The 13,709-nt window shown below is 37.1% G+C and overlaps 1 protein-coding gene across 1 annotated transcript; it reads right to left on the bottom strand.

The window, feature by feature from the left end:
- Positions 1-8,260: 8,260 nt before the first annotated feature.
- Positions 8,261-8,581, bottom strand: LOC138903042 (uncharacterized). Its single transcript, XM_070190953.1, has one exon. It carries the CDS (start codon positions 8,579-8,581, stop codon positions 8,261-8,263), a length of 321 nt encoding a protein of 106 aa, XP_070047054.1.
- Positions 8,582-13,709: the final 5,128 nt, after the last annotated feature.

The following is a 13,709-nucleotide window of genomic DNA, read 5'->3' as shown; positions in this document are numbered from 1 at the left end:
ATCATAATTGAGCCCCTCAATGAACCTGCAGACTCGCTCTCTAACTGTAGGAACCAAGATAGGTGCATGACGGGCTAACTCACTGAACCCGATAGCATATTCTGACACTGTCATAGTGTCCTGACGTAACAGTTCAAACTCTGTGCGCCACGCATCTCAGAGAGTCTGGGGAACAAACTCTTTCAAAAACATCTTTGAAAACTGAGCCCAAGTAGGTGGTATTGCATCGGCTGATCTACCTTCTTTATAGATTTGTCACCACTGATACGCTGTGCCTGACAACTGAAATATAGTAAAGGCAACTCCGCTCAATTCCACAATACCTATGGTGCGGAGAATACGGTGACACTTTTCTAGAAATCCTTAGGCATCCTCTGTAGCTGTGCCACTAAAAGTAGGTGGACAATACCTCTTAAACCTCTCAAGTCTCTTTTGTTCATCTTTTGATGCCTCTGGCCTGACCTCAGACTGAACCGGAATAACAGATTGTACCGGTACTACACCCGGAACCTGACCAATGTGAACTCTCTTCTCTAGAGCACGGGCGATATGAGTCTGAGTTACTCCCCCAATCTGTGAAATAATTGGTGCAATAGAGATCAATCCCGCCTCAGTTAATATACCAAACATATTCAAGAACTGTGCTAAAGTCTCCTGAAGTCCGGGGGTAACAACAGGTGCTTCTGGTACCTGTCCCCCAACTGGAGCTACTGGCAGCTCCTCAACTGCTGCTCTGACAGGTGCTCTAGTCGCGACACGTGCCCTTCCTCGGACTCTACCTCGGCCTCTTGCGGCCCTAGCAATATGCGCGGGTGTCTGCTCAGCTGAACCGGTAGCACGTATCCTCACCATCTATGAGAGAATAGAGATGCAAAGGCTCAAATTCCAAATTCAACAAATTCCGCACGACAAGAATGAAAGAAATGGAAATTTCCTAACAGTTCTGTAGCCTCTCGAAGATAAGTACAGACATTTCCGTACCGATCCACAAGACTTTACTAGACTCGTTCGTGACTCGTAAAACCTATTTAATCTAGAGCTCTGATACCAACTTATCACGATCCAAAATCTCACCACAGGCATCGTGATGGCACTTAATCTCTAAGACTAAGTAAGCCGATTATAATTACAAGTCAATCCAATTTTTTTTAAATAGATAATCGAAACCAACAACGAAAATAATTACAAACAGCCTCCCAAGACTGGTAATAGTGAGTCACTAACTCTAACTGAATACATGAAATGATCTCAAGGATCGAATACTCAATATTATTTGATTAATAATTAACAGTATAATAAAATGGAAAGACTTCAAGGGATTGCGACGACTAAGCAACTCTACCTTGAATCCTTACGATCACACTCTAACTCTGTCCGAGTCCGATAGCTCCAATACCTAGCTCTGCACAAAATGTGCAGAAGTGTAGTATGAGTACACCACAGTCGGTACCCAGTAAGTATCAAGACTAACCTCAGTGGAGTAGTGACGAGGTACGGTCAAGACACTCACTAGTCTAATAACCTGTGCAATATAGTATACAAAAATAATAGGAAATAAATAACAATCATGGCAACAATAATCAACCAGTGATATACACAACAGAGCAACAAGAACACCATAAATATTGCCCAACAAATAATGAATACATGTACAACCAATTAATCAAGTCCTTCAAATATAAATCTTTCGCCTATATGTTTTTTAAATAATAATTTTCAGGATATAATACTTTCCAATAAATATATTTCGAATATACTCCCTAAAAATTAATCTCTTTCAAATATAATTCCTTCAAATATAATTTTTTCAAATAAATATCTTTCAAATATAATTCTTTCAAATAAATATCTTTCAAATATAATTCTTTCAAATAAATATCTTTCGAATAAAAGTCACCATGTGACACCTCATTTCAAAATCATAAAATACGGGTCTCAGCCCACTTTTATATTTTCACGGCACCTCGCGCCAATTTATCTATCACAACCGCACGGACAACTCACGTGCCAAATATCATCATCATTTAACCACGACACCTCGTGCTCACATTTCGTATCACAGCTGCACGAAAAATTCACGTGCCAATATCATCATTATTTACTCACGATACTTCGTGCCCATATTTCATATCACAACAGTACGGACAGTTCATGCGCCAATATCATCATTATTTACTCACGACACCTCGTGCCCACATTTCATTTCATAATCCGCCTAGCAATAACCACAAGCTCCCAATTTCAATATAGATCAGACTATTATCAATTTACTAACAACAAGACAAATTGCACAAGGTATAAAAATAAACACAAGGAAAATCACAACATCACATGAAAATTACCAATGCAATAACTCCACATCATCATATATCATCCCTGACAATAGCCATCATTATCTCTCCTATAACCACCCTTATCACTCCTATAATATTTATAGCCTCCCTTATCCCTCCGCCCTGACAATATCAATAGCCACTCTTATCTCTCATATAACCACTCTTATTGCTCCGCCCGATAATATCCCAACACACATAACAACAATGAAATGTCACCCTTATACCCATATAATATCAACAGTGAAATGCTACCCTTATATCCTCAAAATAATAACTCAAATAACACAGCGATTTACACGGAATATTATCACGGCAACATAACAAAATCAATTCATATCACAATTTGCCCAATGGCCACAACCAATTTCAAAGATATAATAAAATTAATTAATTTCACAACAAATAGCCCAAGGCTCCACACAATGTATATAAACCTCAAAACAATAACAGAGATGAAAAATACTGAGTATAGGGCAACGCCTTCATTAATCCAAATTCATGATAATTATATAACGCCTCGGTTTAAACTTATTTCATTAATTATTTGCAGGTGGAAAATCCATAATATAATTATTTTCAGGAAATATCAAATCACCAAACTCACGGAATTCACATAAATATACAAGCAATAACCACATCAAATTGTCATATAAAAATAAATTCAACAAACGTGAATTGAGGCACGACAAATAGATGATTTAATAAATGCCAATAATTATCCAATTTACTACACAATATGCCTAAGACTTTAACCCAATCAATTTTGCACATATAAGACCGAGTACGTACTCGTCACCTCGCGTACACGGCTTTTTACATTTCACAAATGGCACATAAGATTCGATGCCTAAGGGATAATTTTCCCACTCAAGATTAGACAAGATACTTACCTTTTTGAAGTTATGCCGATATTCCAAAATAGCCATCTTGCTTGAATAAATCCTCTGGACAGCTCAAATCTCAATGTCAAAATCTTTGAAAGCCTGATTAATGAAAGAACACCCAACAAATCCTTAAATGAGCAAATGAACCTACGACCGGAGACCTCGATCGGCAACTTCGGATATCGAAAAACTTCGTCCCGGTAGCGACCCTACTCCAATGACTGAAAATTCGATGATCCCCTCTCTAGCTATCTCCCTCCGCTCCTTTTTTATTTTATTTTATCCAGAATCCCCTCCTTTATCACTTAGATCCATCACTTTGATCAACTAATTAAATAGAAAGACCAAGTGAAAAGAACATCCAACAGAACAACCTTGATCACCTCAGCTTAAATGATCACACCTAAAACTACTAATACTAAAAACTAATTAAGCAAAACCCAGAACAAGAATGGTATATAAATCAACTGAATCACACTTGGTTCTTGATTTCAACTAGAAGAACACTTTACTGCATCTTTTTCCTTTTGCCCATTCCCCCTCCCCTTTCTCTTTTCTATTTCATTTTCAGTCCCCCCCTCCCCCCCCTTTTATTTTCTCACCCCATGTGTGTGCGTGTCTCTGGGTTGGGAAATTATACTTAGGGGAGTATTGGATTTGGGGAAGTTAGGGTGGGCGGTTGTTCTTGGAGATTTTGTTCTCCATTTCTTTGTGTCCCTTTTTGTTTAGTTATTTTTTTATTTTTTATTTTTTATTTTTTTCTGTTTTGTGTGTGTATTTGATGGGCGGCTGGGTGTTGGAGGGAGTTGGGTGCAGCCGATTTTTCTTGTCTCTCTAACCTTATAAATAAGGATTGTTCTTCCAATTTAAATTCCGAACCTTCTAAAAACCAAACTCGATTGCACATACAAGTCATAATACGTATTACGAAGTTGCTCGGGATATTAAGTCGCTGAGCGGGGCATAAATTCTTAAAATGACAAGTCGGGTCTTTACTGTTGCTTAACTTGCAGACCTAAGAAAAAGTTCAATTCCCCTATCATGCTCATCTCAAACTCGCTTCCCATAAGCTTGGCAAATTCCTCACACAAGAAATCATTTGTTGCACGAAAAATGATGTCGTCAACATAAACTTGCACAATCAGCAGGTTCCTCCCTCGTTTCTTTAAAAATAGAGTGTTGTCAATTTTTCCTCTTATAAAGCCATTTTCTAGAAGGAACCTGGACAACCTTTCATACCATGCACGGGGGGCCTGATTTAAGCCATATAGTGCCTTGTCAAGTTTGAATACATGTTCAGGATGCTCATGAAACTCAAAACCAGGTAGTTGTTTGACGAATACTTCTTCCTTTAAATACCCATTTAGAAATGCACTCTTGACAACCATTTGGAATAATTTGAATTCCATATGAGATTCAAAGGCAATGGGAATTCTAATGGCTTCTATTCGTGCAACTGAAGCGAAAGTCTCATCATAGTCAATACCTTGTTCTTAATTATATCCTTGAACCACTAACCTGGCCTTGTTCCTTGTTGTATTCCCAAACTCATGAAGCTTGTTTCTGAACACCTACATGGTTCCTAAAACAGTTCTATCTGAAGGTCGAGGAACCAAGTGTCATACATTGTTCCTCTCAAATTGATGGAGTTCATCTTGCATAGCAGTAATCCAGTCAATATCTTTCAATGCTTCTTTGATATTTTTAGGCTCAATTTGAGAAAGGAAAGTTGAGAAGGCAAACATGATTCTCGTCTTTGATCTAGTTTGCATCCCTGAATCAAGGTGAATGATCACATTCTGGAGAGGATGTGAACTTGTGCTTCCAGTTGGACACCTGAATCTCATTGTGAGAAGACCCAAGTTCCTCTGAATGTGATCCATCGTTAGCATCAATGGAAGAGTGAGTGCCACTTCTCGGCTCAGCATCAGGAGTTCCTTACACGACATCAACAACTCTATTTTCTACTTCACTTGTTGTAATGGAGGAACCAAGTTCTTCTGTATCAGCTAGAGGCTCTGCTGCATCTTTTTCATTAAATTCCTTGACCTGACTCATCGAATCAGCATTTCCATTTGCCATATCAATGACTTCTCCAAGAACCTTTGACTACTCACTATCTTGATCATTCTTATCAGGTTAATCTTTCCCACATAAGTGGTGTGATTCATCAAATATTAGATGTATGCTTTCTTCAACACATTGAGTCCTTTTGTTGTAGACCTTGTACACTTTGCTTTGTGAAGAATACCCAAGAAAGATTCCTTCGTCACTTTTGGCATCAAATTTTCCCAACACTTCCTTACAATTATTGAGAGCGAAATATTTGCAACCAAACGTTCTCAAGTGATTCAGCTTGGGTTTCCTCCCGTTCATCAATTCATACGGGGTATTGTTTAAGAGGGACCTGATCATGCACCTATTTATCAAATAGCAAGCAGTGTTGATCGCCTCCACCTAAAAGCTTTTTGGTACACCACTGTCAATTAGCATCGTCCTTTCCATGTCTTCAAGAGTCCTATTTATCCTCTCCACAATACCATTTTGTTAGGGTATCCTGGGAGCTGAAAAATTATGACTTATACTATTTTCAGCATAGAATTCGTCAAAATTGGCATTGTCGAACTCTGTGCCATGATCAGATCTTATGCTTACAACATTATGGTTCATCTTCACTTGAATCTGCTTCACAAAGGCAGCAAAGACTAGAAAGGTTTCATCCTTGGTTCTGAGGAACTAGGTCCATGTAAATCTGGAGTAGTCATCAACTATGACAAAAATATACTTTTTCCTCCTCTACTGGGCACCCTCATAGGTCCACACAAATCCATATGAATAAGATCAAGTGGCCTCGAGGTGCTTACTTCCCTTTTTGGATTGAAGGAAGACCTAACTTGTTTTCCTCTTACATATACACCGCATACCTTGTGATCCTTGAACCTTGACTTAGGTAACCCATGAACCAGGTCCTTCTTAACCAACTTATTCAGCAACGAGAAACTTGTATGTCCCAATCATCTGTGCCATAGCTTAGCATCAATATCAACAACACTCAAACATGTAAGATCCCCACTGTTCAAGGACTTAAAATTAGCAACGTAGATGTTTTTGAATATTGTTGCCATTAGAACCACTTCACCAGTCACAAGATTGGTGACTGTGTAAGTCTTTGATAAGAATTCAACTTTGTTTCCTTTGTCGTAGATTTGACAGACACCCTGTAGGCTGTATTTCAGGCCATTCACATAGTACACATTCTCAATTGAGTGAGTGCATGTCTTCCCAACTCTTCCAACTCCCGAAATATATCTCTTTTTGCCATTACCAAAGGACACACTCCCACCTTGCAAGGCTTTAAGTGAAAGGAAATCATCAATGATTCCAATCATATGCTTAGAGTAGCCACTATCCATATACCAACTTTGACTGCTTCCTTTCACTGCTCCCTGCACAAGGAAATTGGAGATTAGACTTAGGAACCCAAACAAGTTTGGGTTCTTTGTAGTGAGGATAAGGGCGAATTAAACTTCTTCTTATCCAGGCAGGAATCACACATTTTGTTATTGGAGGGACCAGGTTCCTTAGCAGTAGGTACTCTTTCAACAAAAACTTTGTTTTTAGTTGGGACTGAAATCTAGCCAGTTATTAGTGCCAAGTGTTACAACAATAAGTGCAAATCCAGATATTAGGGACAATAACATACTTGTTATGTGGGTTGTATGTAGCTTTTTTCTTTTGGAACCCAATTATCTGCTTGTTCCCCCCGTTACTTTTATACATGGCAGTGATTGTATCAGAGGATCAGGTCCACTTTAGAGATTTATCTAGGTTATTTTTAGCCCTGCCTAGATCTTCCTGAAGGTGTCTATTTCTCTCAAGTTAAGAACACAGAGTCAATTTCACCATTTTGAGCTCATTTTTGAGTTTAAGTTGTGCCTCACTTGCCACTTCCTTACCTTTTAAAGTGTTTTCAGAACTGTTTTCTCTTTTTAATTCTTCTACTATTTCTTTTAGATCTACAACTACTACCAACAAATCATCTCTCTCATACTCTACATTTTTAATTTTCTCAGTTAGAGCATTTTTTTCTTTCTTTAAATCCTCAATGGTTAATTTTTAATCAACCACTACGACTACCAAATCATCTCTCGCATGTTCTACCTCTCCTAGTTCCACAGATAATACATTTTTTTATCATTGATAAGATTGTGATAAGCATCAATCAGAACATTAGCTAAGGATACAAGCTTTTTTTGGGAATAAGACTTCAAATTTCTTTGAACGTCAAGAAAGTTTACCTCATCGTCATCATTATCTTCATCCTCGTCATATTTTGCCATCAGGGCAAAGATGGAGTCATATTCAGCTGCTTTTCTTTCTAGTGCCATCATAGAGGTGTCACCTTGTTCATCATCCCCCTCAGATTCACTGGAGAAGTCTCCTCATACAGCAAGAGCTTGTTTTACAACATTGTCAGCAATATCTTTTCTCTTGAATTCCCTGTCAGGAACAGGGTTCCTCTTGGCTGTTTTGTCTGTGTTGTGCTTGTACTGGTCTTGCTTGTGGAGAGGATAATTTTTGATGAAATATCCTAGCTTTCTGCACTTATGACACAAGTCATAACCTTTTGATCTGATGGAGCTGTATTTTTTCGGATAGCCTCCATTTCCGCGAACCATTTTCTGAAATCTCTTTGTCAAATAGGCCATGTCAGCATCCTCACCACTTGAATCACTACTGTCTGCCTTGAGGAAAAGGTTCTTTTCCTTTTTGGGTTCTCTTCTTTCATGGTCCTTATTTTCTTCATTTCATAGGTCTTCAAATTTCCAATGAGTTCGTCAATGGTCAGCTTTTGCAGATCTTTTTCCTCTATGATAGCATTGACTTTTCTTTCCCAAGAACCAGGTAATACACTAAGTATTTTTCTGACAAGTTTGTTCCTTTGATGATGTCTCCTAGAGAGTGGAGCTCATTGATGATGGAGGTGAATCAAGTATGCATGTCCTGAATGGACTCGTCATCATTCATCCTGAAGAGTTCTTACTCAGTAGTGAGCATGTCAATCTCTGACTGCTTGACTTGAGTTGTTCCTTCATGTGCGGTTTGGACAGCCTCCCAGATCTCCTTGGCAGATTGACAAGCAGAAATTCCGTTATACTCGTTTGGTCCAATACCACATATGAGCATCTTCTTTGTTCTGAAGTTTTTCTCTATAGCTTTGTGGTCGGCATCGTTGTACTCCTTTGTTATCTTTGGAACTATCACTGCTGGCTCGCCAATGGTCTTCATAGGGATAAAGGGTCCATCGCAGATGACATCCAAAAGTTTTGAATCTTCAGCCATGATAAAATCATGCATCATTGTCTTTTACTCTCCGTAGTATTGTCCATTGAATCTTGGTGGTCTATAGGTTGATTGACCTTCTTCAAAGTTTGGTGGAGAAGCCATGTGGATCCTTTCTAGGTGTTAGCCTTATAGAAAGAACCTTCTCTGATACCAATTGATGAAAAATTAGAGTCCACCAAACTGTATAGAAAATTTGGTTCTCTGTTCTGTGGGGATGAAAAATTAGAGTCCACCAAACTGTATAGAGAATTTGGTTCTCTATCAGTTCCCACAGAACACACACATACACAACAGTAAGTAAATGACATAACAATATTTTACGTGAAAAACTCCCAACTCACGAGATTAAAAACCACGACCTACACTCGTAGGATTTCAACTTCACTAACCTAGCAAACTTTAGATTACAACCTATTGTAATGTAGGAATTAACCTCTTAATCCCTCACCTACTTGCAATAACTCTATTACAATCCTCTTTGTAATAACTCTATTACAAAGTTCACACTTTGACTAACTCTTGCCAAACACAAATACAAGGTTTATGGTTTTACAAATGATGTCCTATAGAAAGCTTCTAACTAAGCTGGGTAGGAATTACAAGTAAATAAAGCTTAACAAAGATACAACAATACTAAGGACATATGATAAACTCAGTGTTGGGATCTGGTCCTTATTCTGTTGCTACTTTGTTCTTCAAGCCTTTGAGTCACTCAGAGGCGACAACACACATGGGAGAGAGACTTAATGATTTAGGGTTTTCAAGTGTGTGTGTTCCCTTGCCTCATGTTGGTAATATATATAAATGAGGTCATTGGGATGATGTATGCAATTATCCGGTACAAGGCATGCTCCATAAAGTGACTGCTGCACTGTTGCGTGTGCAGAGAAACAATGCAACGACTTAAACAACTATAGGGAGTTGACTTGTACTGTCACCAGAGGAACTGATAGCCATCTGTTCCCTCTGCCGTTTCTTTGACTAATCATGTTAGAACTTGTGCTAGACTGTGACTTGTTGTTCTTAAGCACTTTTGAGGATGTGTAACAGGTTTCCTATTTGGTTCTCATATGAAGTTTGTTAAATCATCAAAATACAAAAGGCACATAACTTATCACTTAGTTAATTAACTTAGTTCGGTCATTTAGCCATTTAATATGTATCTTAAAGGGTGCCTTAAAACATTCCCTTTAGATTAATTGAATTGTTGCCTAAAATCTTTAGATTAAGTAGATTATTCACGAAGTTATACTTTATTATATTACTTTAATTAATTTATGTGTCCTATTTACCATAAAAAAATAATTAGGTGGCGACTCCTTAACTTTAATCAAATTCAGAATCGCCTATATGTTATACCCTACTTTAACCACTTTAAAATGGGATATAACACGAGTTCTAATTATTAGAAAGAAGAATGGGTTTTTACAGATGTGTATTGATTATCTCCAACTTAATAATGACCATCAAGAACAAATATCATTTGCCTAGGATTGACGACTTGTTTGACCAACTTCAAGGAGCTAGATTCTTTTCAAAAATTGACATGAGGTCAGGATATCACCAACTGAAGATAAGAGAGCAAGATATACCAAAGATAGCTTTTCGTACCTGTTATGGCCATTTTGAATTTATGGTGATGTCTTTTGGCCTGATGAACGCACCAGCTGCGTTTATGGACTTAATGAACCATGTTTCAAGCCTTTCCTCAATTATTTTTTTATTTTTATTATTTTTATTATTATTATTATTATTATTATTATTATTATTATTATTATTATTGGAGTTGTTATTAATATTGTTATTATTGTTATTAGTATTGTTATTATTGATGTTATTATTATTATTATTATTATTATTATTATTGTTATTATTGTTGTTATTGTAATTATTATTGTTATTATTTTTGTTTTACTCCATTTCTGTCTCTGTTATAAAGCTAACAGAATAGTTGAAACTTTGTTACAATAATCTTCATTATTATTATTATTATTATTATTATTATTATTATTATTATTATTATTATTATTATTATTATTATTATTATTATTATTATTATTATTATTATTATTATTATTATTATTGTTGTTGTTGTTGTTGTTGTTGTTGTTGTTGTTGTTGTTGTTGTTGTTGTTATTATTATTATTATTATTATTATTATTATTATTGATGATATTTTATTATATTCAAAGACTCATGAATATCGCGCAAATCACTTGAGAATCGCCTTATAAACACTCAGGGAGAATGAGCTTGTATTGCTTGGATTATCATATCATGTTCATATTAGTGTGATCACATTCAGAGAGGAAAAAATAGTCAATCTCCCCAAGTATGAGTACCACCGGAGGCCAGAGTTTGCTACCCTACACTTGCAGGTACTATTATTTGAGGTGGGAGATATGTAGACACTCCTAGTACGTGTTGTTAGATCTCACATAAGTAGGACCATAGATTGTAAAAAATAATTATGATAAATGCATTCCAATAGTAACTTAAATTTTAGTTTGTCACTCAGATTTTAGATTCAATTTCAGCTTTCAAATTTTAGAATTTAATACATGAACTGCTTGCGTTATTTTCTTGTATTTCTTTTTATATTTATTTAGTTCAAACTAGTCTTGTCCTCCGCTTAAGGGTTGTTCAACGAGACTTACTGGGTACTCGATTAGTGGTACTTAATTCGTTTGAGCGTGCTAAGTCGTGTGGCAGGTGTTGAAGTCATTGAGGACTAGGTTCATGGCTAGAATCAGGCATTCATAGACCTAGTTGGTGAGCTCCTTGATTCTTCCCAACAGTATCTAGTATTTTATCCAACTTACGTAATTTTAGCAGATATTTTAATATTTCCAAAAAATACCCCCTAGATTATGTATTTAGATTTTAGTTTGTAGAGACTCATGACTTGTTGGTAGATTTATTTTTCCAGAATTTTATTGCTTTGGATTCTTAATTTTACTTTTCAAATACTATTAAATGAATATTATCAACTTTTTTTTAACATGCTAAGGTCAGAAGTATCTTTCAGCCAACTGGGCAGTAGTCACTCAACATGTTAAAATAGGTTGGTACCAAATTATGTCTCACCCCAATTTGGAGCGTGACACATATTATGATCGTCTTTGTTGTCTAGTTGCCTAATTAAATAACTGAATATGTAATGACCCAACCGGTTATTTTGACTCTTAGAACTCCGTTCCCCTAAATAAAACTTCTCATATGTGCTTTTACTAATTTATAAATTGCGGGGACGGTTGGTTCAAAATTTGGAAGTGTTCGGGTTGAAATCGGAGCACTTAGTTCTTTAATCTGTCTTTAAAAGGCCAAGTTTGACTTTGGTCAATATTTTAAGAAAGTTACCCCGGAATCGGGATTTGACGGTTTCAATAGGTTTGTATGATGATTTTGGACTTGGGCTATCATGACCCAAAATCTAACCATGGTCGTAATGACGCCTATCGTGTTACAAGGCAAGCCTACTTCCCAATATATTACTACTAAACCGATTATAAGAATTTAATAAAATTTTTGAATTTCTCATAAACTAAATCAACTCTAAATATAATTTTAGAAATATGGAAACGAGCCCCAAACATCGAGGTGTCACTAAGTCATGAGCGTCTAAATCTATGAACTAAGAAATGAAACTGTCTAACTGTCGATACAATCCAAAAGAAGAAATGATAAAAGGAGTGACAAGGTCCTCCGGACGCTAGCAGCTACCTTGCAATCTCCACAGATAGTCGGCCTGAAATCAACGATCGCCGCACTCTAACTCACCTGAATCCGCACATAAAGTGCAGGGTGTAGCATGAGTATAACCACCTCAGCAAGTAACAAAAATAACTAAGGAACTGAGCAATAGTGACGAGCTAAGTAAAACAGTCCAATTATTTATTTTCACAATTTAAAAATAAACAGAATAAACAGGTAAATTTCATAACTCAGTAAATGGCACAAAGAAGTTTAACAGATAAATGAAATAACAACACAAATAAATACAACCTCACAGCAGTGTCACTCCATCACTTATCACTCGCACTCAACACTCAATACTCAAAATACTCAACACTCGGTGCTCACTAGGGGTGTGTACAGAGTACGGAGGGGCTCCCAAAGCCCAAGCGCTAAGCACAGACAACTCACGTGCCATCATATCAATACCTGGATCCGCACGGTCAACTCACGTGCTACGCGGATAACTTACGCGCTATGGTATCAATACCTAGACACGCACGGTCAACTCACGTGCTACGCGAACAACTCACGCGCTATGGTATTAATATCCTCACAACCAGGCCCTCGGCCTCACTCAATCATGTACCTCACTAGCCTTATCATCACCAACAAATAAGGGAACGCAGCCCACATCAAGTATCACCGCATATTAGCAAATAATAGATACTGAGGTAACATGTACAATAATTTCTATGACTGAGTACAAATAATGTGAGCATGAATAAAGCCTAAGCATGATCTCTAACATGAAGGCAAACAAGTTCAACAACAAATAAATACATAACCACAGATAATAGCCATTAGGCCTCACAGCCTCACGGGACGGACCAAGTCTCAATTCTTCGCAGTGCACACCCACACGCTCGTCACCTAGCGTGTGTATCACTTGCAAACAATCACGTGATGTCAAATTTCTGAGTTTATACCCTCAAAGCCAGAGTTAAAACTGTTAGTTTCCTTAACAACGTAAAATTCCTACCCGGGGATGCCCTCGTCTCTGGACCTGGTCTCCAAATGCTTCGAATCTAATCACAATCAGTACAATACCATCAATATACGTTAATGGAATGAATTCCAAAAGAAAAACTAAAAAATATGCCAAAAATCTGAAATCGACCAAAACCCGACCCCTGGGCCCACGTCTCGAAATCAGTAAAAAATGGCAGAATAATAAACCTTGTCCTCTCCCGATTCTAACCATATAAAATTCATCAAAATCCGACATCGTTTGGTCCTTCAAATCTTTAAATTACTTCTCCAAAAATCCCAAGCCCTAACCCCCATTTTCACTAATTACAACGATTAAACAATGGAAAATCACCATATATACAAGTATTAGGGCTCAAGTAACTTACCTTAATGAAACCCCCTAGATTCCCTCTTCAAATATCTCCCTAAAGCTCCA

Source organism: Nicotiana tomentosiformis, chromosome 12 (genome assembly GCF_000390325.3).
Source record: "Nicotiana tomentosiformis chromosome 12, ASM39032v3, whole genome shotgun sequence".
Classification (NCBI taxonomy): domain Eukaryota; kingdom Viridiplantae; phylum Streptophyta; class Magnoliopsida; order Solanales; family Solanaceae; genus Nicotiana; species Nicotiana tomentosiformis.
The sequence above is the reverse complement of the archived record's forward strand: the minus strand, read 5'-3'. Positions and strand labels throughout refer to the sequence as shown.

Coding starts and splice junctions, on each gene's coding strand:
- LOC138903042 (XM_070190953.1), bottom strand. CDS start 8,581: ATGATGCATGATTTTATCATGGCTGAAGATTCAAAACTTTTGGATGTC.